Genomic DNA, 25429 nt, shown 5'->3' with positions numbered 1-25429 from the left:
CCCCCCCCCCGGGGGAAGACTGGGACTTCTCCCCCGAATCACGGAGATCGCAATTTTTCCCATTTTTCTTTCCCGCTTAAGGTCTGCAATGATAACGGTGCTCCACTCCATTAACTACTACTTGTACTATTTCTTTAGGTGTACGAGATTTCCACACCCCCTCCGTTGACCATGAGGCATAGTATTGCTTCTTAGGATGTATGTATAGTTGTATATATGTTAGTCTTATGTGTGTTTTATGTTGTGTCAGACGCATGTTTTGGCTGTTTGTGCACTGTGTGCATTCATAGACTTTTTTACTCACTTTATAGCACAGCACCTGCACGAAAAATGTATGTTTTCGGATAACCACATTGTGGCACAATAGAAAACGATAAACAGAGTGTTCCAACACTGGTGTATAGTGCGATCACTATTTTGATTTACATTGCATATTATCTTTTTCCCTCTAATATGTGTACTTTTATACCCTACAGACATTGCCAAGCGTATACTTACGTATGTATCATCTCTAACGCATGCTTATTAGTCGCAGCGTTTTCACTTGTCTTTTCACCGTAATTAGGTTTACTAGGAGTGGCATTTGCACTGGGCTGGTCCCAGTGTAGTCCTGAAGAAGAGCTGGGGAAGCTCGAAACTAGTTGACCATATGCTAAGTACACTTACCCATTACAAGTAGGTTGTTTTAGCGTATTGCCCCGTTTTTAACCAATTAGCTAGGAGCAAGAATAAAATATATTTGGCCCACTAGTTGATTATTTTAATTCACCTTTTCCCACTCCATACCACTACACTTGCACCACACATAATTTGTTTTGAGTGCTCCTACGTAATTCGCAAGTTGCAGCACGCCTCAGCCCGTAGAGGACTGAGAGGACCCCAATGATGAAGCATGTCACCGTGGGGAAACCCTGGTGAGTGAGGGGACTCAAGAAAGGACAAGTTCTGCCACTTTCTTTCCCGTTTTGGGTGTTTATCGGAATCCAATTGTTTTTCCGACACCCCCAGGTTAGGTTCTTTTTACCTGAACGCTCAGGTTGTTTAATATCCATGTACAAGTTGGGGGGTGAACCTAACTTCTAAACCTCTACTTTCCCCCTTTTTTTGATAACTCTTACAAGCCGAACATTGTAAGTTGGCAGACAGAGTCCCGGAACCTGAATCCACAATTAACTGAGATCCAGCCAGAACAAAGAACACACCCTGCCAAGATAGATGATCTCTCCACCAAAGTGGCAATCCTTGAACGGCGGGTGGATGCTGCAGAAGGCCGCAGAAACAATATCAGGCTCATAGGGATTCTGGAGCAGGCGGAAGGAACTAATATGGTGGAATTACTGTTGTTATGGTTGTGCTCCGTGGTGGCCCCAGAACTCCTGTCCCAATTCTTCTCACTGGATAGAGCGCATAGGGTGCCGGGCCAAACTCCTGCCCGGGTAGGCTCCCGCCCGACCGGTAATTACCAGGCTTCTTCATTTTAGAGACCAGGACACGCTCCTCTGGCACTCATGCACTCATGGTCCGTACGTAATCGAAAACAATAAGGTATCCATATTCCCGGACTTTACAACTAGGGTGCAGGCCCAGCGGGCATCCTTTCTCAAGGCAAAAAAAGCCCTTAGTGAAGAATGAATACAATACTCCCTAATATTCCCGGCCAAGCTGAAAATTGTGCTCGATGGTACTTCGCACTTCTGTGACTCCCTGGAAGAGGCCTGGACTTGGTTGGAGGCTTATAAGAAAGGTGCGCCTCTACCGAAGAGATCGCTACGTACAGAGACAGGGCTACCGCCACGTAGAAGGAGACCAAAGCGAGTCCGTAAAGCAACGCAAACACAAAAGCCCACAGCCTCGCAAACCTACCAAGACAGACAGGCTGCGCTGCAATCAGTGGCACAAATCATTTGGCCCGTGCACCACGGTAGAACATCTGGGACATCGTTTGTATCCGCGGATGCATCAGCTGACTCTGGGGACTCCCTCGAGACTGACCCTCCCCTGCCGAAGCTCACTCCACGATCAGCAGAAGACATCGCCTAGCGGAGGCGGATCTCTGGGACATTCTCCGAACTGGCATATATCCTACACCCCCGGGAAATACATGCAGCAGAAGCAGGAGCTTCACTGGACCTGGTAGTTTGGGCACCACAAACTATCGATATGAACTAGAGACTATGTACCGCCACCTGAGGGCACAAGCACGTGATGGAACTGGGACGAGGCCCCCTGCCTCACCCGAATTCTGCACTCAACCCCACCAAAAGGCTGCACCTAGCGGTTTGGAGGTAGCGTTCTGATTTCATGTACTGTTTAGTTCATAAGTTTGGGCGGTTAGTGGTTGCGCTGCTGCCCTCGGGTTTTGGTGTTGGGTGTTTAAAAGTTTGTATGAGCGCTCAGGTAACAAGGCACAATTGTAATAGCTTACGGCAGGCAGTTCATAATACTAGGCTCACATGGAAGACATTAGTAGGCCCTAGAAGGATAAAGTTACTTACCTGGAACGTCAGGGCCATTGGCTCACCAGCAAAACGCCACAATATACTCAGCTACATCAGGGGTAGAGGGGCACAAGTGGTCATGGTACAGGAGACCCACCTGACACGCGAGGCAGGGCAGCGACTCAGGTGTAGATGGAGGGGCCAATTATATGCCACATCATATTCTGCCTTTTCCAGGGGGCCCTGGTATGGGTATGCCCCGGGATCCCCTTTGAGGCGGTACAAACCCGAATCGATTTCGAAGGCAGATATGTGTTGATAAAGGGGAAATTATTTGGCAAGGAGATAATGGTGGGCAGCATCTATGCCCCTAACCAAGAGCAATAGCAGTTTCTTCGTACACTCTCCAGCCCGCTAGCAGAGATGGCTGCACAAGATGTAGTGTTGTAACTGTGTAGTAGACACCACCATAAAAAGATCTACACCACCGTTGAATGGTGCACTGGCTAACTCCAACGTGAAAGCCCTTAGAACATGGATAAAACACTGGGATTTAGTAGACATACGGAGATTACACCATGACCAGGTTAAGTACTACTCGTTCTACTCCCCCCCCCCCCCCCCCCCCTATATCGTTTGCACACTAGGCTGGATATGTTCCTCTGCTCATCCCATATTAGCATGCAATTCAGGGAACGGCCAGCTTGTCTCTGGTGGAGTGGGGTTCTTTCAAGGTGGTCATCAGGGGACACTGTATGGCGCCGACAGTGGGGGCTAGGCAGGAGATCATGAATAAACTCTGACAACAGGACACTGAGATCCATGCACTTGAGCTTGAGCTTGGGCGTTCGGCGGACACCCACACACGATTATCCTGAGCCAAGAGCACCTACAAGAAGACACTAGACAGACTGCGGCTTCTAGATTGTAAGCAATATCAGAAGAAACAACACATTGAGGGCTGGAAATCAGGTAGGCTACTGGCATGGCTTATCCAACCGGATACTAGGTGGTCCCCCATAATTAAATTGCAGACCAGTGATGGCACCACAGCCTACTCCCCTAAATCAATAAATACATGCTTCTTCATTATTATAAGACTCTATATGAGCGCCCACCTGTTATACCAGACAATCAAATCCTGGATTACCTAGACGGGACCCCACTACTTACCATTGACATTGCGGCCCAGGAAGACCTGGGGGCGCAATAAGTATACATTAAATCAGAGCAGCAATTAAGGAATTAGCTACGGGGAAGACCCCAGGCCCAGACGGCCTTCCAGACGAATTTCATGCAACATACTGCGACCAGCTTGCACCCCACCTCGTGAAGCTATATGTTGACTCGCTGGACCGTGGTCACTTGCCTACATCAACTAGAGAAGCCCTGGTAGTGCCCATCCCTAAGATTAAAATATACACCCCTAAGGTCACAGAATTCAGGCCGCTGTCCATGCAGAACCTGGACTTTAAAATACTAAGTTAAATATTAGCCGGTAGGTTACTCCTGCACATGCGTGCGCTAGTCCACACTAGATCCACATCGGGCCGCCTTTGACAGCTATACTACACACTATTCCACCGAAACGTCTCAAACTACCCGAACGCAGTGGTTATGGCAGTGGATCTCGAAAAAGCTTTCGATTCCCTGTCTGGGACTTTCTGCTGAAAGTAATACATGCTATAGGGCTGGGGGAAGGATGGATTAGATGGATTGAGCTACTCTACACTCTCCCATCAGCTAGAGTTAAGACGGGCGGCATAATTTCAACCTCAAATGATATACATAGAGGAACCAGGCAGGGATGTCCCCTATCGCCCCTCTTATTCGCGCTGGCTATGCAACCACTAGCTGTGCAGTTCAGAGCAGAGTGCGGCTGTCTCAGCCTGACACTGGACAGGAGGGAATATATGATATCCCTTTACGCCGACTACATCCTCCTGTATCTGCAGAATGGCGAGGGGGGGATAATGGCTGCAATGGATATCTTAAACGCCTACACCATTTTAACGGGTTTGAAAGTGAACCAACATAAGACACGTCATCCCCCTGCACCCTGCAGCCCTCTGCCCCCTGATACTCCTGGCTGGCACCAGGTGATCCCCCCCGGTTTTTCAGATACCTAGGTATCCAAATGTTCGAGGCATGTGGGCTGCTGAATTCATATCTGTGCATAGATCGCCGCCTAGTGTTGGGTCCGGATGTTTGCACGTTGTTGTCCTGGAAGAGTCTTCGAAGTATCACGAGATAGGTGACTCCTCCCCTGGACCACAGTGCGCATGGGCATCCTCTCCATCCTTAGATTGTTTTTTTCCGCCATTGGGTTCGGATGTGCTTATCTTAGCTCAATTTGGGAAAATTCAGTTTAAGGCCAAAAGGCCTTTAGTTTTCGTCGGTACTGTTCTCGTTCGGTATCGACTAGTTTCTTTACTACTTTAGAACCTTCTTCCAGCTTTTCGGATCCGTTTGGTCCGAACATCGAACTTCCATCGACGATGGAATCGAGGACTCCATTCAAACGGTGTCCTTGATGCCACACAAAATACCCACACATCGACGTCCACCCGGTATGCAACAAGTGTCTCTCACCGGATCACGATGAGTCGAAATGTATGGCCTGTGCCCGATTCCGATCGAAGAAGACTCTCCGAAATCGACGGGCGGCGAGATTAGAAGCGCAGCAATCGGCGCCCATCTTCAGCACCGAAGACGAGGACGCCGAGAGCGTGGAAGAAGTAGACTCCAGCCCCGCTTCCGAACATGATTCCCGATCGGAAGACGACGATGAGGTGCTTTTTCAAAGGGAAGAAGTCATCGACGAGGTAGGAGACTACGATGAGGACTTTGGGGCCGAAGAAGATAGCTCTAGCGAGGAGCCAGGCCCACCCGTCGATACGGAGGCCAACAAAGTGCGTCATCATAAGGCTCAGGTCGAGGGATCGCCTCCGGGCCTTACCCGAGATCAATCTCCAAGTTCTTCGGCCCCGCCTTCAGGCACAGCCTCGAACATTCCGCACGAGCCATTATTAACGACTGGATTCCCTTCAGCGAAACCGAAACCAATCGTCGCACCAGTTCCACTGAAACCGAAAGTGAAACTGGCTGTAATCGGCTTGAAGGCCTCGAAGCCCTCCACTCCTTCGACGCCAGCAAAGGACGTCGGCCCCGAACGCAGTAAAAGGGATTTCGGCGCCGAACTCACTGCAGCGGATATCGGTGCCGAGCCGAAGAAAAAGGCCCTCGGTCCCCACAAAGCGCCTCGGCCTGTGGCACCAAAGCCTTCGGCCCCGACCACTAAAGTCATAGTGGCCGCCCCATCTGCGTCGACGTCGAAAACAGCGGCTCACGCCAAGTCGTCGACTCCAACGATAGTCGATACCTCTCTCCGGATCGATGACCCCATGGCTCAAAAGCAGTCGACGCCTACCTCCAAGGTGCCGACCGGTTCCAAAGAGCCTTCTGCGTTCTCCGTGCAACAAGTCGCGGCATCGTTGCAACGCATCAGGGAACGGGCAGCCCTCCGATCCACATCGGGCCCCGACACGCACAAGACTCCGAAAGCACCCTCGGCGCCGACCAACATCACTTTTGGCTTGCCGCCGTCCACGGCGCCGAAGATGTTCGAGATCCGAACATGTGTCCGCCAGACACAGTCCCCGTCTACTGGACACACAGTTTCTGAGCCTTCACAGCCACAATTCATCGACGCCAACACTGGTAAACTGCTGCTCCGCAAGCGGAAAATCACGCCAGAGAGGGGATTGGACTCCTACAGAATCCCTCTCAAGCACAAATTGCCAGCGGGGTCGGAACCAGTTCTTCATGAACGCTTACAACCCTCCCATCAGCATCCCCAGTCCTTTTCTCCTACGCCTTCAGAGACAGACGCAGTAGAGGACTATATGGGAGATGATACCACCTACCCTGGGGATGTCGATCCTGATGAGCATCTGCAAGACCCAGATCAGGCATGGGATGACCCTACAGACCAGGGTACCGCGCCAGATACCCATGACACGCAGCTTTACAGCACAAAGACATCTCCCACAGAGGACACTGCTGCCTTCAATGCCCTCATAGAACGGGCTGCTGCCAATCATGGAGTAGAACTCCATTCTGACACTGTCGAGGAAGACTTCTTGGTGGACACTTTCGCCTCTTCCGAAAGAACTGTCAAAACTCTGCCCATGTTGAAGGGAGTTCTCAAACCGGCAAAAGACATTTTTAAGGAAACAACCAGGGCATGGGTGCTAAACCCCAGGATTGAAAAAAAATACAAGCCTGCACCCGGAGACCCTATGTACATTAGGGGTCAGTTACCTTTGGACTCCATGGTAGTTGCTAACGCTCGCAAACGAGCCCATTCGCAGACAACAGGTGATGCTCCTCCCCCAGACAAGGAGTCCAAAGTGCTGGAGACATCAGGCAAAAGGATTGCAGCGCAAGCATCAAACATCTGGCGCATTGCCAACACACAGGCACTCCTAGCCCATTATGATCGTTCCCACTACGACACACTAGAATCACTACTCCAACATTTGCCAGATGAATACAAAGAGGCAGCGGAGAGGGACAACTCCTTACCAATGCATCCATCAAGTGCGCCCTGGATGCTGCCGACACAGCGGCAAGGGCAATCAACACAAGCGTCATGTTGAGACGACACGCATGGTTGAGAATCTCAGGCTTCAAGCCGGAGATTCAGAACATCTTAAATCAACCAGTCAACCCCGACTACTTATTCGGCCCTGAAGTTGACACTACCCTTGAGAAAATTAAGAAAGACACTGACACTGCGAAATCAATGGGGGCTCTGCAGACGCAGCAGTTTCGTAGTGGCTCCTTTCGTCGCCCCCAGAATAGAGGAGCAGCTAGAGGCCAGAGGTCACAGCAGCAATACACTAAAGGGGGCACACAGAGTACCTACGATAAAACCAACAGAGGTGGATATCGTGGCTCCAGCACCAAGGGCAGAGGACGTGGTTACGGCAACACCAGGTCCTCACCCAAAAACAAACAGTGACGCCCTCTCCCTTCCCCCCGACCACATAACACCTGTCGGGGGGAGACTCCAGCGGTTCCTGTCCACGTGGAAAACCATCACCACAGACAGGTGGGTCAGGGACATTATTCAGCACGGTTACTGCCTCGAATTAACCTCCACTCCACCCAATATACCGCCAAAGCACCGTCCTATGTCCGTAGAGCACTTGGCATTATTGCAGCAGGAAGTGCTAAGTATGCTGCAAAAAGGTGCAATAGAGGTCGTGCCCACCGACCAGCAGGGGACAGGGGTGTACTTTCTGTACTTCTTAATCCCAAAAAAGGACGGGTCGCTCAGACCTTTACTAGACCTGAGACCCCTCAATCAATACATTCTCTCAGAGCATTTCCATATGCTCACCCTACAGCAGGTTCTCCCGCTGCTCAGCCAGGGAGACTTCCTAGCCACACTAGACCTCAAAGATGTGTATTTCCACATACCCATACACCCATCACACAGGAAATATCTCAGGTTCACTATTCAGGAACATCACTATCAATTCAAAGTTCTCCCCTTCGGAGTGACAACAGCACCCAGGGTTTTCACCAAGTGCCTAGCTACGGTGGCTGCACATCTACGGAGACAACACATTCACGTCTACCCTTACCTGGACGACTGGCTTGTTCAAGCAAAGTCAGCCCAGCAATGTGCCAGCCACATGTCCCTCACCATTCACCTTCTTCACAGTCTGGGATTCTCACAAAATTACCCAAAATCACATCTCCAACCCGCACACGTACGACAGTACCTGGGCGCAACCATAAACACTCTGGCAGCCACAGCTCAGCCAAATTTAGTGAGGATCAACAGCATGCAACTGCTGATCTCAAAGTTCAAACCTCAACACTCCCTTCCTGCGCAAGTGTTCATGCAGTTGATAGGCATGATGGCGTCCTGCATTTTCATAGTCCCGCACGCGAGACTACATATGCGCCCGCTTCAGGAGTGCTTGGCACGTCAATGGAATCAGGCTCACGGGCAATTAAAAGACCTAGTGTTGGTGAGCGGTCGGGCATACAACTCTCTGCATTGGTGGAATCCACAAAACCTTTGCAAGGGCCGACCGTTCCAAGAGTCTGTTCCACAAATAATACTGACAGCGGACGCCTCTCTCCAGGGTTGGGGAGCTCATGTACTCTCTTTCACAGTGCAGGGACTATGGTCAACCCAACAAAAGAAGATGCACATCAACGTTCTGGAACTGATGGCAATCTTCCTAGCCATGAAGGCATTCAAAGTACACTTGTGCAACAAGGTCGTGTTGATCCGAACGGACAACATGACTGCCATGTACTACATACAAAAGCAGTGAGGAACACACTCTCCACAGTTGTCTCATCTGGCTCAGAGCCTGTGGAAATGGGCCATTCAGAGGAACATATTCCTCATGGCGGAACACCTCCCCGGCAAGGACAACCAGATGGTGGATCTGCTCAGCAGACACAGCCACCAGATGCACGAGTGGGAGCTACACCCATCAGTACTCCAACCGTACTTCCAACAGTGGGGTCATCCAGAGATAGACCTATTCGCCACAAACGAAAACGCAAAATGCCAAAGCTTTGCCGCCAGGTTCCCACATCCTCAGTCACAGGGCAATGCGATATGGATGAACTGGTCCGGCAGATTTGCGTACGCTTTTCCCCCAGCGCCATTAATACCGCTAGTGGCACGCAAACTGCGACAACACTCTCTGACACTCATCCTAGTTGCTCCCACATGGGCGCGCCAACCATGGTACACCACCTTTCTAGAACTTTCCGTGGTGCCGCATCAGAGGCTGCGGATCAAACCCGCACTTTTAACGCAGAACCATGGCGAAATTCAGCACCCAGATCCGCAACAGCTGAACCTGGCAATCTGGCTCCTGAAGTCTTAGAATTTGGCTACCTAAACCTGCCACCTGACTGTATGGATATCATCAAGGAGGCCAGGAGACCCACTACCAGAGCTTGCTATGCGGCTAAATGGAAAAGGTTTGTCATTTATTGTAACAACAATGACGTTAACCCGCTGGACGCATCCATTCAAAACATCATCTGTTACCTCTTACAGCACCTATACCGATGCAATCTGGCATACACCTCAATACGTATCCATTTAACCGCAATAGCAGCCTATCTCCAAAACAGGCAACACCTCTCTGTATTCAGAGTGCCTGCCATCAAAGCCTTCTTGGAGGGACTCAAACGAGTAATTCCCCCAAGACACCCACCAGCACCGGTGTGGAACCTCAATTTGGTCCTCACCAGACTGATGGGTCCACCCTTCGAACCTCTCCATTCATGTGAGATTCAATTCCTCACCTGGAAAGTAGCTTTCCTAGTGGCAATCACTTCGTTAAGAAGAGTTAGTGAACTCCAGGCACTAACCATTCAAGAGCCATTCATACAGGTTCACGCAAACAGGGTTGTACTACGTACCAACCCCAAATTCATGCCCAAGGTGATATCGCAGTTCGACATGAATCAAACAATTGAACTGCCTGTTTTCTTTCAAAATCCACAGAATGTCGCAGAGAGAATGCTCCATACACTAGATGTAAAGAGAGCCCTCATGTACTATATAGACAGAACTAAGGTCTTTAGGAAGACAAAACAACTTTTCGTTGCCTTTTCTCCACAACACAAGGGCAACGCCATTTCGAAAGCAGGTATAGCCAGATGGATCGTTAAATGTATTCAAATTTGCTATCAAAAAGCTAAACGCACATTAACGATTTCCCCACGAGCCCACTCAACACGAAAGTTAGGGGCGTCCATGGCTTTCCTGGGAAACATTCCTTTACAGGAAATATGTAGAGCAGCCACATGGTCCACTATACATACATTTACCAAACACTACTGTGTAGATGTACACTCAAAACAGCAGGCAGCTGTAGGACAGGCTGTTCTCAAAACTCTTTTTCAGACTGCTGCAGCTGGCACGGGTAGCCGCCGCTAATAGGAGGTACTGCTATGTATTCTATGCACAGATATGAATTCAGCAGCCCACATGCCTCGAACTGAATATGCTACTTACCAGTATGCATCTGTTCTTGGCATGTAGGGCTGCTGACATTCATATCGCCCACCCTCCTCCCCGGCGCCTGTAGCAGCTGCAGCTCTCAGAATTACTGTATAGCATGGTCATCACTTACTGTATCTACTCCATCACGGCCACAATGGCGAAAAACAATCTAAGGATGGAGAGGATGCCCATGCGCACTGTGGTCCAGGGGAGGAGTCACCTATCTCGTGATACTTCGAAGACTCTTCCAGGACAACAACGTGCAAACATCCGGACCCAACACTAGGCGGCGATCTATGCACAGATATGACTGTCAGCAGCCCTACATGCCAAGAACAGATGCATACTGGTAAGTAGCATATTCAATTCCATGACCAACACGACCTCTTGGATTGTAACCTAAACCCAGCACTTCACTCACTCAGATCAGCAGTGGCATTCTGGTGCTCCCTTAAACTTCCCACCATGTCAAGAATAGCGCTCTCTAAAATGGTTATGGTAACACACCTGCTTTCTTTCTTCACAAACTTACCGGTAGTCATCCTGAAGACCTGGTTTGAAGAATTAGAAATGCTACTGAGAGATTTGATTTGGGACTGGGCCACAAAAGAGTGTCCTTAGCTATTGCCCTGAGATCGCCAGAAAACAGAGGTTTGGGAGCCCCGGATTTTGAGGCATACTACTTGGTTGCCCAACTGCAGTGGTTGGCTCAATGGCTTGAGGGGATGGGGCTGAAGACACTTGACTACCCGCCCAGCACTGACCTAAAAGAGACACTGCTGGCTCCGCTAATACTCCCTAGGAAGAGAGTCCGACCTCGGGGTGCACTGGTCACAGTGGGTCTGCAATGCTGGCGAAGAAACCTTATGCAAACACCAGGAATCACACTGTACTCACCTGGCCTCCCACTGGCATGGCTGCCGAGAGGAGATGCCAAAACCTTCTCCTATACTGTGAACCAACTAAGGGAGTGGGAAAACGTGGGCCTATCAAGAGCAGGGGACCTTTATCTGGAGGGAGCACTGATCCCATTGGAGGACTTGATTGCCCAGTTCGATCTGCCCAGTGGGCAATTATTGACTTACCAAGGGCTGCGGAAAACTTTCCAGTCTCTATGGGGAGCGGGAACACCCGAACCAAAAACGCACGGACTCCTGCATGACATGATCACATTGGGAATGGCAAGACACCTTATTAAATGGCTCGATCGGGCCCTGAGAGGAATGGTTGAGAATCAGCTACCCATACTACGACAGACATGGGACTAACTATAGACCCACCATCACCTAGGTAGAATGGAAACTAGTGGTGAGATCACCCAAGACGAACTCCAGAAACGCTAGCTTTACATATACCCAATTCAACACCATACACATGACCCATCTCACTCCACACAGACTTGATGTAATATGGGGCAGCACTGACAAACAATGCCCACGCTGTGCACAGCCAGACGTTGACTTTAAATATATGGTCTGGAACTGTCTATCGCTATCTACGTATTGGCATCATATCCTTAGGTCACTACACACAGTCCTAGAACGTAGGCATGCGTGCTGGGCTTTTTCCATAGGCCTAAACCTAAAAAAATAGGAAAGCGATTCATAGATTTAGCCCTGGTGTTGGCTAGGAGGAGAATAGCTCTCAGATGGAAATCCTCTGCTGGCCCTAGCATCCTGCAATGGGAAAAAGATGTTGCGGCCTGAGCCTGGGCGGAAGAAAGAGCATTAATATTGGAGGGTAGCAGAGGAGTAAGACGCCGCCCCATAGCGGACTTTAGTCGAATGTAGTGCGGGAGTGGGAAGCAAAGGACGTAGTTGGACACGATGGCTCTCCTGCGGCATCCCAAACGCCTTCTTTGCAATATATAAATACGATTCATAGCCAAGCTTCGCCTAGGGATGGAAACCACCAACCCACCTAGGTGACCTCTAGTTAGCCGTTATAATGGCAATGATAAATATAGAATGTATATAGTGCCTGCCTACCCCAGATCGACCTGCCTAATGTACGCATAGCCTGTCTCTTACCGATAGATGCTCTTGTTGTTAATAAGTTTCATAAAATAAATGTTTTATATACATGATTAAACTATTAGAATGTAACACACGGGTAATGCCAGTCCGACTTAACCCCCACCCCTGTAAGATATGTTGTTGTAACTAGAAGATCTGCAAAGCGTAGAAAGATATGAACAATGTATGTTCTTTTATGCTACTTTTTCTTTTTCTTTTCCTGACTTCTGCATATACGAAATTACCAACTGAAAATGTTTACAATTTTGATAGGCAAAGATGGCTATAAACTGTAATCACTATGTAAAACTTAATTAACAGATGTTTTAAATAAAAATACATGCTCCCTGTACTTATGCTTGCAGCTGTGTTGTGTAGTACCCACATATTATGGACAGTGTTCTGATAACAAAAATTCTCAATGGCAACTTAATCTTCTGAGCTATTTTGCAACTGCATTTATAATTCCCATAACTTTTCTGCTTCACAGGGCTGTTATCCTCAGAGACATTGCGAACAGAGGTGTTTACAAATAACCTTCAGATGTTCTCCCAGGAATTACATGTAGCTTGAGATAGTACCAAGCTAACTGTGAAATAGTCCGGCTGATTTCGACATAGACTTTCTTCATAGGTCCTTGGGGGGAGGGCAGGCTATGATTAACTAATGGTGCATTGGCAGGACAAAACTCATTGCAGAGGGGCTGGATAAAGAGATGTTTTGTTTAGGGTTGGTTGACAAATTAACATTTATCTCCTTATCTGTTCCAAAAGCAGCCTGGCCTCTTTACATCTCCTAGCAGAGTTCCTGAAGTCTCACGTAGACCAGAAGGGCACTGTTAGTCACGTTTAGCATTTTCCTTTTTACACCTCCATTTTTGTAAGTATGTGACTGCCACCATCTGCAGACCAAGCTAAGCAAAACTGAATCCACATTGTCATGTCAGCGTGTGCTTTACATATTTTAAAGGCAGTCTTTGCTCTACTTCAGTGGGCAACACTTCATTAAACAGTATGGGGATTATTTACGGTTTGGCAGATGAAGGGCCCCATACTGTTAAGTTGTATGCCCCATTTGGTAATGGGTGAGCTACAGGGTTTCTGATGTTGAAAACCTCTGACCTGAGAGCCCAGCCACACACATGGGCCATCATGTCATAGTTGCAGCCTCCTCCCTATTTAGGGGTGGTCCTCGCTAGAAGCCTCTGCTTAGAACTGCGATGCAAGACATGGTGGTCACGGGCATGGAAATCAAACAATGACACCAGTGTACAGGGAGACAACTCCCTGTGAATGAAGGCCATTACATTTTTTTCCTTCATAAACATTCCAGGTTTGGGAGCAACGCAGCAAACTCAACAAAGTCTTTTGCCTCCAGTGCAACCGCTGCAGCAATGGTCGCTCTGTAGTTTTAGAGATCCAATTAAGCATATTGGGTTCTCTGAATTGGGCAGGCAGTCCTCTGCCAACATCTAAGTCATCCCATTCCATATTAATGAGAAGTAAATGTTTTATTGGACACATGGCCATTTAGTTTTTTATAAAAGTTTCTTAGTCCATACCAACATTTGAGACTTTACTGTTTTTAGTTTTTAACTCCATGTCCATTTATTATGTTAATTCAAATTTAGTACTAGTTTTTCAGTGAATATCTGTCTGCATTCCCTGTTTTCAGAAGGATATATCTTGAAAAGTAAGCTACAAAAAGTACTTCAAATTAATGCTATTATAATTGTCATTCAGCAGTTTTTATTTTGTCTTTCTTGGAGGTGCTGTTGATTTTGGCAGTATACCATTTACAGTGAGAATAAACATTGATCTTCTGTTTTAGGATACTTGAAGGAATGGCAGCTCAGTAAGCCTCAACTGGGATCATTCGATGCTATATTTGTTGATGAGGCTCAGGACTGTACACCAGGTGATAATCTCCTAAAATATTCATGTTGTACTAAAATGAAAAGTATTAATGTTATTATAAAGATACAGCTAAGCCTGTTACGTTATAAGTGTGAAAGAAATAGTTTTTCAGTTCCTAACAGCAGTCCAGTCCAACAGTTGCTTTAAATTGGCATTGGCATTTTAATGTTTATCAAAGGTATTGATGATATTTTACAGTAGTATGCACATGCTAAACATCTAATCAGCAACACGAAAGTGGAAATTCTGGAGTTTTATTTTTTTAGTTTGGTTGATGTCTTGTTATAAATAGTATTACATACAAATAAATTGGACTTGCTGTGCTGAAGGTACGCTAACAATGACTGTAGGATCCATAGTAGAAAATGTTGTGCTCCAACACAACTCCCATGGACTACTTTTCCTGCAGTGCATACTTGTAACAAATTGCACATGAGAGCCTGAGGTTGCTTGCTCTGCTTTCTTGTTAAGTGTAAAAGGTAAGTACCATAACACTTTTTCTGGTGGATACAGAATCTACCTGAAGATTTCTCACATTTTGAATATCCCCATGTGCCAACCTGTGCTGGAAACTTTTCAATAGCTCTTCCATGCTGGTAGGGACCACTGGCTCTGCATACGGCACTGCATGCCTTCATTGGAACCATAAACTGCCCCCGCCAGTGTAATGACGTCAGTTTTTATCCGCTTTTTCACATACCTTTGAGGCGAACCGATTAAATGAATATCAAAAGTGTAGGGGCAGTTTTCATTGTACTCAACATACATATATGAAGAGAGGAATAGGATTATTTTGGTTTTTTCAGACATACAAAAGGGAGGTGGGTCGGTGGGGAGTCTGCAGGTTGAAACTGTATCCGCTAGAAAAATCTTTATCAAAGGTAAGTAACTTGTTCTTCTGATGGATACATCTACCTGCTAATTCCTCACCTTTTGAATAGAGTCCCTAAGCAATCCTACACATCTGATTATATCAAAACATCATGTAGAACAGAATGTACGAAATGTCCATCCCTCCTCACTTCGGAATCCAGGCAATATTGGTTCGCAAAAGTATGGAGGGAAGACTAGGTTGCTGCTTTACAGATGTCAGTTACAGTTCCACCTCTTGCAAGAGCGTAGGTAGATGACTTTGCTCTAGTAAAATGTACACAAATAGCTTCTGGAGGTTCCTTGTGGGCCATGGGATAGCATATTTGATGCAAAGAATAATCCATCTTGAAGTAGTTTGCTTGTGAATTGCCTCTCCTTTCATTTTTCCAACATATCCAATAAAAAGGTTGATCCTCCAATCTGGAATTGCAAGTTCTATCCACATAGAAACTTGCAGCTTTCTTTGAGTCAAGACGATGAACACTTTCCTCCTCTTTAGTAGGTTGTGGAGGAGGGTAAAACATGGACAGCGTGATAGATTGTCCTAAGTGGAATGGAATAACCGTTTTGGTAGGAAAGCTTCCCTGGTTCTCAACACCAACTTGTCAGGGGAAAAAGGAGGTGAATGAAGGTTTTACACTTAAGGCTTGTAGTTCACTACTCATCTGGCCGAGGTGATTGCTACTGAGAAAATTGTCTTGAAAGTGGGCAGCCATAAAGGACAGCTATGAATGGGCTCAAATGGTGAACACATAAGACATGTAAGAACTCAGTTAAGATCCCACTGAGGCATAATAAAAGGTGTGGTAGGAAATTGTGACTGCTCCAGTGAGGAAAAACCCAATACCTATGGACACTTCTGCATCCGCCGCCCATGCCCTTGGGGAAGAGAACCGAAGGTGTCCTCCTGTCCCCGTGCATTGAAAGGCCTGAGCCCACTTGCTGGTTTAGTCCGACTGCCTTCCTAGCCCAAGCCTGCAGCCTCTTTTTACAGTAACTGATCTCCATTGAAACGCTTTGGGCTCCCGACGCTGATTTGCTCCCTACAGCCAGGCACCCTCCGGCTGCTGATGGTGTACTGTTGGTGCTGCCTTGGACCTTGTCCCACCACTCATCTTAACTCCTGGAGATTGGTCATATAAGTTGATGTACTGTACCTGTTTGCAGAACTGGTTCTTCCTTCCATAGGATAACAATGCAGAACTCAGAAATTGCACTGTGTCCACTTTTTAAAACCAATCAATCGGGGAATTGTAAGTGCGCTACTCACCTGTGAGGGTCTCAAGGTGCGGGGGAGGGGGTAGGGGGTTCGCAGATCTGTTTAGCCAAAGAGCCAGGTCTTGAGAGCCTTCCTGAAGGTGTTCAGGTAGGGGGCGCGTCTGATGTCTGCCGGTAGCTCATTCCAGGCCTTGGCTGCAGTGTGAGAGAAGGATCTTCCGCCTGCTCTGGCTCTGTGGATGCGTGGGGTTTCTCCCAGGGAGAGGTTGGAAGATCTGAGGTTTCTTTTGGGTACGTGGAAGTTGATTCTGTCATGGAGGTATTTGAGTCCGTTGTTGTGTAGGCATTTGTAGGCGTGAGTGCGGATTTTGAAAGTGACTCTTTTCTCCACGGGGAGCCAGTGGAGCCTTTGTAGGTGTTGGCTGATGTGTTTGTGTCGGGTGGATGCCGAGGATGAGTCTGGCGGCGGTGTTCTGTATTGTCTGGAGTTTGTGGAGTAGGAACTTGTTGTTGCTAGCGTAGAGTGCGTTTCCATAGTCCAGTCTGCTGGTGATGAATGCGTGGGTGACTGTCTTCCTTGACTCAGGGGGGATCCACTTGAAGGTCTTGTGGAGGATGCAGAGGGTGTTGAAGCAGCTGGAGGTGACGGCATTGACCTGTCGGTTCATGGTGAGTGATGAGTCAAGTACGATGCCGGGGCTATTGGCGTGGTCTGAGGGGGTAGGTGGGCTTCCGAGGGCGTCGGCCACCAGGTGCTGTCCCGTGCAGAAAGAGTGGTACTGAGGACGAGGACTTCTGTCTTCTCGGCGTTGAGCTTCAGGCAGCTTTTGGTCATCCAGATTGCGACGTCTTGCATTCCTTTCTGGAAGTTGAGTTTGGCAGTGGTGGGGTCTTTGGTGAAGGAGAGGATGAGCTGGGTGTCGTCGGCGTAGGATACGATGGTGAGGCCGTGTTGTCGGACGATGGCTGCGAGGGGGGCCATGTAGATGTTGAAGATGGTGAGGATCAGTGATGAACCCTGTGGGGCTCCGCAGGTGATTTTTGTGGGGTCGGAGAGGAAGGGTGGGAGTCTGATCCTTTGGTTTCTTTCAGTGAGGAATGATCGGATCCAGTCCAGGGCTGTTCCTTGTATCCCTGCGTCATGTAGTCTGACGACTAGCGCGCAGTTGGAAACGGTGTTGAAGGCCGCTGATAGGTCGAGTAGGATGGGGGCTGTGGAGTGGCCTTGGTCCAGGAGGGTGCGGATGTCGTATGTGGCGGCGAGTAGGGCGGTCTCTGTGCTGTGGTTGCTTCGGAATACGGATTGGGGCAGGTTGAGGACGGCATTCTCTTCAATGAATCATGTCAGTTTCCTGTTGACTGTTTTCTCTGCAACTTTGACTACGAAGGGGAGGAGCGAGATGGGCCGATAGTTCTTGAGGTCGGTGGGGTCGGCTGTGGGCTTCTTGAGCAGGGGTCTGACTTCTGCGCACTTCCAGTCGTCTGGGAAGGTGCCTGTTTTGAAGGTGGTGTTGATGGTGCATTGTAGTTCGGGTGCGATGGCAGCTGTGGCTCTGTGGTAGATGTGAGGGAGTCGGGGATCGGTGGGGGCCCCTGAGTGGATGCTTTTCATGGTCGAGGCAGTGTCTTCGGCCATGATCGGTGTCCAGTTGGAGATGGTGGACTGGCTGGTGTTTCTCGGGGGCGTCTGTGGCGCTTGGTGGATGGTCGATGAAGTTGTGGTAGAGGTTTTTTGATCTCGAGGTGGAAATAGGTTCCAAGCTTGTCACAGAGGTCTTGGGATGGGGTGATGTCTGTGGCTTCGCAGCGTGGGTTGGTAAATCCTTGAATGACACTGAAAAGTTCCTTGGAGTTGGCCAGGATTTTGTTGTGGGTGAAGTTCCTCTTGGTGGCTCTGATCTGGTTGTGGCAGTCCATCATGGCGTCCTTGTAGGTGGTATGGTTTTCGGTTGTCTTGGTGTTTCTCCAGTTCTTCTCCAGGCATCTGCAGGTGCGTCTGGCTTCTTGGAGAGCGGTGGTGAACCAGGCAGCTTTCTTTGGGCGTTGTCTGTCGGGGTTGCGTAGCAGGGCGATCTCATCTGCGCAGTTGGAGATCCAGGTGTGGAGTTTTCTGGCTGCGTCATTTGCGTCGGGTGTCCAGGTGTGGTTGTCTCGGGTGAGGGTGGAGTTAAGTTGCAAGTCGGTAACCTTGCTCCAGTTCATTCGTGGTAGGCGTGGGGCTCGATTAGGTGCCTTGGGTTTGTTGATGGCGAAGTGTACACAGAGGTGGTCGGTCCATGGCGGCTGCATTGTGTGGCTGAATTGGATGCTGTTTCCTGCCACGAAGATGGGGTCGAGGGTGTGTCCTGCTCTGTGGGTCGGTGTGTTGATGAGTTGTTTAAGTCCGATCCTGGCGAGGTTGTCACGAAGGGTAGTGGAGTTGGGGTTGCTGGGGTTGTCGAGGTGGAAGTTCAGGTCTCCAATGAGTATGTAGTTTGTTGAGGCGATGGCTTGGGGTGCGATGAAGTCGGTGAGGGTGGTGGCGAAGGGTGTTCAGGGGCCGGGGGTCTGTAGACGAGGGTTCCTCGGAGTGTGGCTTTGGGGGTGGTCTGGATCTGGAAGTGCAGGTGTTTGGCGGAGGGGAAGGTTTCGCTGGAGGTGGTGAGGAGGAGGGTGCTCTTGTGGGCAATGGAGAGGCCCCCTTCTGGGTGGTAGGGGCAGTCTTTCCTCTGGATCTTGTATCCGTCTGGGATGGTGGTGCTGATGTCGGGGGCAGAGGATGCATTGGTCCAGGTCTCTGTGAAGAAGGCGATGTCAGGCGAGTAGGTTCCAGATTTCCTTGGCGTGTTTGTGTATAGAGTGTACGTTGAGGAGGATGCATTTTATGGTGTTGCCAGTGCTGGCATCGGCGGTGTTGTAGGCCGGGGTGGTGGTGAGGGTCTGGTGGCAGTGGAGACAGGAGAACTGGCTTTGGGTCGTGTTTGGCGAGGCCTGTTGGCATTCTCTAAGTCTTCCAGAGGTGAGTGCAGGGAGGGTGGTAGTGTCGTAGCGATGGGTAGTGGGAGGTCCAGGGTTCCAGGCGCTGGCCGCGGACGGGCGCAGATGGGCTTGTCTTTGGCGCGCCCGCTGCGCGCATCCCCTGCGTGACCGCTCAGCACCCGCCATTAAGTAGGGGAGGTGGGAGGGAGGAGAGGCTCGGAGGCGGGAGCGGGGGAATTCCAGGGGGAATTCCAAGGGGGGGGGGAGGGGCCACAAGGGCAGCAGCGGCGAAAGAAACAGGCAGGCACGAGAAAATAAAACATGCATTGGCATAGCCAATAGGTCTCGCCTTTGGGACCTTATAAGTGTTTAGCCATGCAACCGTTGCATAACTAAATACTTATAAGGTCCCACAAGCGAGATCTATTGGCTATGCAAAGCGGCCGCGAAAGTGAAAGTGATCACACATCAGAGCGGCTGCGCGGGCGCGAAAGTGAAAGTAATCGCGGTAAAGCGCGGCGCGCATACCTGCGCACATGCACTGTAGCTCTAGGCTGGCCTGGTAGCACTTTTTGGAGCCCTCTCAATAAGTCTCGCTAGACCAGTGCATGCGCTGGGTCAGGCGAGACCTAAACAGTGGTGGAATTAGAGCAAGACACAGATGGGCACAATAACAGTGGCACAACAGGGAAAAAATTAAGAAAAAAAACGACTGAGAAAGGTTACGGTGGTTGCAGGCAGTCTGGTCCCAGCTGGAGCGGGCAACAGGCGCAGGAGCGGGCAGCAGCCTCGAACCTCCCAAGGAGGAGGTCGGGTCTGGAGGCAAGAGATGGTACAGTGGAGCTGCAGGGAGAGAGTGGACCTAGACCGAGGGTCGGAGGTCCTACTTAAAGTGAAAAGAATTCCTATTTCAAGACCTACTTACCTGAATGATTTTTCTCTGATGCCTAAATATTTATAAAGATGTCTTGCACTTCTCCGTGTTAAGCCTAAGGCTACTCGAGAACACTACCCCTAATAGAGCACTTTGGGATTGCAGAGCAAGCCCCTGTCCATTCGCGAGGTAACCCCTGGAGTCTTTACACAGTATATCAACTTGTTGATAAATCACATAAAGAGCCAGCTTCCTACAATGGTGATAAGTAGACACTTGACCCGGACTTATGTCACACCAGATGTTGTCTGTATGTCATCAATCGGACAACCTGACACTTTCACGGTTCTTTGAAAGATAAGGTCAGACAACATCTGTGTAAATGGCAGTCATGACACAGATTCTGCATAAATGGAGAACGATGGTGACCTCCATTGTCTATAATGGTGACGAGGCTATCTAGAATATAAAAGCCCAAAGGACTGACAAATATCCTTTAAGTATAGCAACTGGACAGCCCTGTCAAGCTAAGGAAAGAGCAAAACGAAGGATATCAGTAAGGTGAGTGTTAAGAGGATCTATGAAATTGTCCTCACACCATTTGAAAAATGTAGCCCATCTGTTAGCATAAATAGATTAGTTGAGTTGTTTTCTGGAGCATAAAATAACGTCTACATCTTCAAAATTAAGAGAAAAGAACGAATAGTTTCTTACCTGTCGGTGTAGTTTTGCAGCTTGAAGATCTTTCTGAATTGACTATGCTGTGCATTATTCCGCGGTCTGGTGATTGGGTCCGGAATCGTAGTCTTTCTTTTGTCTTTTTTTTTTTTTGTAGCCCAGGTGGGCGTCGACGTCCCACCATTTGGTGTACTTCTCGTGACGTCGGCATGCTTCCTGCGGAAGTCCCACCTTGGGGTGCCATCTTCGGGTTCTTTTTTCCCGTTTTGTTTTTGTTTTTGAACCCTAGGCGTTCTTTAGTATTTTCCTTTTTCAATGTATCCACTTTCAGTATTCTTGTGTTCTTTTACTCTCTGTCCTTCCACCTTCCTCTCCTGCCTCATCGTTCTGGCGGAGGTGGGTGGGTTCGCTAGTGAATCCAGAAAGATCTTCAAGCTGCAAAACTACACCGACAGGTAAGAAACTATTCGTTTTGCAGCGTGAATCTTTCTGGATTCACTATGCTGTGCATAGACTTTGTAGCGGTTTGTCATGTTTGTGGCGGCTGGGTGGAAGATGAGCGTTGGTTGTTGAATATATGTTGAAGCACCCTTTGCCCTACTTGTGCTTCCTTGTTCATTTGTATATCCACACAGTAGTGCTTAGTGAATGAATGCACTGAAGGCCATGTTGCCGCCAGGCATATGTCCCGAATGCGTGTGTTTGCCAGAAAGGCAATTGTTGCTCCCTTCTTTCTTGTGGAGTGGGCCCGTGCCCCCTCCGTTATCTCTTGCCCTGCCTGTTTGTGGCAGAATTGTATCGTTAGTGCGATCCATCGCGTGATGGTGCTTTTTACTGGTCTACCCAGGAAGCTGGTTGCAAAGGACACAAAAAACTGCTTGGTTTTCCTGTGCTCCTTTGTTCTCTCGATGTAGTTCATCACCGCTCTTCTAGCGTCTAGAGTGTGTAGTGCCCTCTCTGCGCTTGTGACTGGGCTTTGAAAGAAACTAGGTATTTGAATAGTTTGGTTCATATGGAATGCTGACACGACCTTAGGCATGAAGTGTGGGTCAGTCCTCATTACGACTCTGTCCTTGTGTATTTGGATGTAGGGATCTTGCAGCGTTAACGCTTGCAGTTCGCTCACTCTGCGCAGCGAGGTTATTGCTACCAGAAAGGCTGTTTTCATTGTCAGCATTTGTAGTGAGGCCTTGTGGATGGGCTCAAAGGGCGCCTTCATAAGTTCCGTCAGGGCTATGTTGAGGTTCCATGCCGGCGGCGGAATCCTCTTTGGTGGCGCTATCCTTTTTGCCCCTTCCAGGAATCTCTTTACCACTCGTGACGTAAAGAAACTTTCTCCCGTCTCACCTCGTGTGTAGGCCACAATCGCCGCTAGGTGGACTCTTAGCGAAGACGAGCTTAGCTTCGCTTTTAGTAGATGCGTGAGGTATCTAAGCACCGTTGATTCCCTTGTCAACTTATTTTGTAGTTTATTTTTTCTGCACCACAGTGTGAACCTCTTCCATTTTTCCCCATAGCATTTCCGTGTTGTCGGTCTCCTTGCCTCCCGGAGCACTCGCATAGTGCTTTGGGGTAGCTTAAGGTGTGCAAACTCTGTCTTCAGGAGCCATGCCGCTAGGCAGAGACTCTCTGGCTCTGGGTGTAGAACTTTTCCGTTCTGCATGGAGAGTAAGTCTTTTCTTCTTGTGAACTTGTGTGGTGGCCCCTGTGCCATTTCCACTATTTGCGAGTACCATGTCTGTCTTGCCCACAGTGGTGCCACTAGGATCAGCGTCATGTTGCTGGTCCTGCACTTGTTGAGTACCCTGTGTATCAGTGGTATTGGAGGAAAAGCGTAGGCAAATGTTCTTGACCAACTTATCCATAGGGCATTCCCCTTGGATGGTTTTCCTGGTTGTCTGGATGCGAAGTTTTGGCATTTTGCATTCAGGTGTGTTGCAAACCGGTCTATTGTCGGTGTGCCCCACCTCTTGAATAGTTTTTGCGTTTCCTGCCCATTGAGTTCCCACTCGTGGGATGCTGAAGTCTGCCTGCTGAGCCAGTCTGCTTCTACATTGTTGGACAGGGGGAACGATTGTGTCCCTCCCTGCTTGTTTATGTAGAACATAGTTGTAGTATTGTCCGTTTGTATCAACACCCTTTGGTTGTACAGTTTTTTCTGGAAGGCCTTCAGTGCTAGCAGTACGGTCTTTAATTCCAGATAGTTGATGTGTCTGACCGCATCTGCTGGAGTCCACAGACCCCTCACTCTGAGCTTGTTCATATGTGCTCCCCATCCTATCTGAGATGCGTCTGTGGTGATGGTCACTGTTGGGCTTGGTGGTGTTAAGGGCTTCCCTATTGTTATGTTCTCCCTGTTCCACCATGCTATCTCTTCTTGCACTGCATGCGTTACAACCACTAGATCCTCCCAACTTCCGTTTGCTTGTGACCATTGCTGTTGCAGCCATTCCTGGAATGGTTTCATGTGTAGGCGTACATTGAGAACTAGGCGTCGACGGCACCGACCCGTAGTTAGATTGCCGTTCCTCCTCTTCTTCTTCTCCCTCATAGTAGAGGTCATCTTCCTCTTCTTCGGGAGTTTTCGACTGCTCTTCGGCGTCGAACTCGTCCTGGTCTTCGACCTCGGTAACCATTGTTGGTTTTGTTGGGATTGTAAATTTCTTCATTATTTCGTCTAACTCCTTCTTCCTTTGAAGGATGCTCTCCATCTCCGCCTCGAGCCTTCTCTTTTTCTTCTCCATTTCGGAGGGATGCTCGGCGTCGAGCGCTGGACTTTTCGACGGAGCTTGCGTCGACGCGACCTTGTCCATCGTCGTCGAACGACCAACCTCGTGGGCCTTTTTCGACGAACTTTGTTTTTCAGCGGCCTTCGGTACCTGAGAGTCCTTCTCGAAGGATCCGCTGGGCCTTTCGTCCTTGGATCCACTCGCGGTCGTTGAAATTTTCGGCGCCGGTGTTCCTTTCGAGGACTTAGACTCTGTTTTTCGAGAGTCAGTCTCTGGTTTTCGGGGCCCTTTCGGGGTTTTTGTGCTCGACGTCTCTCCTACCTTGTCAGACGTCTTCTTATCGGTCTCTGCGACCGTGGAGTCATCAGGTCCCTTGGCGACGTTGTCTTTATCGTCGGTGAAGAGGCCCAGGTCGTACAGAGATGGGGGCCTTACCCTTGCCTTCCATGTTGTAGTTGGCTCTCCTCTGCCTCTCTCTCACCCTGAGTGTCTTCGGTGTGAAGGCGGAGCAGGCGTTGCAGTCTTTGCTCTCGTGGTCGACTGGCAGGCAAAGGTTGCAGACCGGATGTTGGTCCTTCTGCGCGTACTTGTGGTGGCAGTTACGGCAGAATTTAAAAGGGGTTTGGTCCATTCCTGCGCTCAGTGTCCCTGCGTGCACATTCTCCGTTGGACGTCGAAGATCTCTAGGTTCTCCTCCTTCGTCGTCGTCCCGGCTCGATGTTCTTTCTGTCTGTAGTCTCCTTTAATTTTCCTCCGATGAAACTCGTGCTCTTCTTCTTTCTTCGTTAACGCTCTGGAGCTTCTCGGTGACGATCCAGACCCAACGGCGAAAAAAAAAATCTGAAGATGGCGCCCCAAGGTGGGACTTCCGCAGGAAGCATGCCGACTTCACGAGAAGTACACCAAATGGTGGGACGTCGACGCCCACCTGGGCTACAAAAAAAAAGAAAAAGACAAAAGAAAGACTACGATTCCGGACCCAATCACCAGACCGCGGAATAATGCACATCATAGTGAATCCAGAAAGATTCACGCTGCAAAACTCTGGTTGCCCCGTTCAATCTATAGGCATGTAAGTGTAGACTGTAGGTGGGGTCACTGCGACTACAAGAGGGGGTCTATCCTATGAGGTAGACGAAGCGGAGGGTGTGAGAAAGTGCCATCTTTCCTGCATGGTATGCCCCCACTTTTTGCTGAATGTACTTTGACTGAGTGTGCCCTGGACTTCTGCCAATCAGGTGCCCAGGGCCTGTGTTCCTTCCCTAAAAACCTCAAACACAAATTGGCAATCCCTGGCCACATGTCAGCCCCTGGTAATGGTACCCTAGGTACCCAGGGCCTTGTGACCAGGGAAGGCCTCTAAGGGCTGCAGCACACATTGTGCCACCCTTAGAGGCCCTGTACCCCAACACACACACACTGCCCTTGCAGGCTGAGTGTCTGGGTACAAGACAAAACAAAGAGTCGACATGGCACATCCCTGTGTGCCATGCCCACCACCTACACTGCCCTGGCATACATCAGACACCCCTCTAGCTGGGTGCCCTACGCCAGTGGTGTGGGCACAGGAGCATGACCCCAATGCCCTTACAGTACCCAGGTCCATTCCTGGGCACTGTAAGTGCAGTGCTGCCATTTAAGAGTAGATGGTGCTGAGAGCTCGTCAAACACGAA

The 25429-nt window shown here is 49.2% G+C and overlaps 1 protein-coding gene across 2 annotated transcripts in view; it reads left to right on the top strand.

Moving 5' to 3' along the window:
* The window catches only part of FBH1 (F-box DNA helicase 1), a 719176-nt gene that overhangs the window by 398772 nt on the left and 294975 nt on the right, over positions 1 to 25429 (top strand). For both annotated transcript variants that reach the window (XM_085653566.1, XM_085653565.1), the window contains exon 12: positions 14340 to 14426. In XM_085653566.1, coding sequence (XP_085509692.1) covers positions 14340 to 14426 — 87 coding nt within the window. The remainder of the gene's footprint in view (positions 1 to 14339; positions 14427 to 25429) is intronic.

Source organism: Triturus cristatus, chromosome 4_1 (genome assembly GCF_964204655.1).
Source record: "Triturus cristatus chromosome 4_1, aTriCri1.1, whole genome shotgun sequence".
In the NCBI taxonomy this organism is placed as follows: domain Eukaryota; kingdom Metazoa; phylum Chordata; class Amphibia; order Caudata; family Salamandridae; genus Triturus; species Triturus cristatus.
The sequence above is the reverse complement of the archived record's forward strand: the minus strand, read 5'-3'. Positions and strand labels throughout refer to the sequence as shown.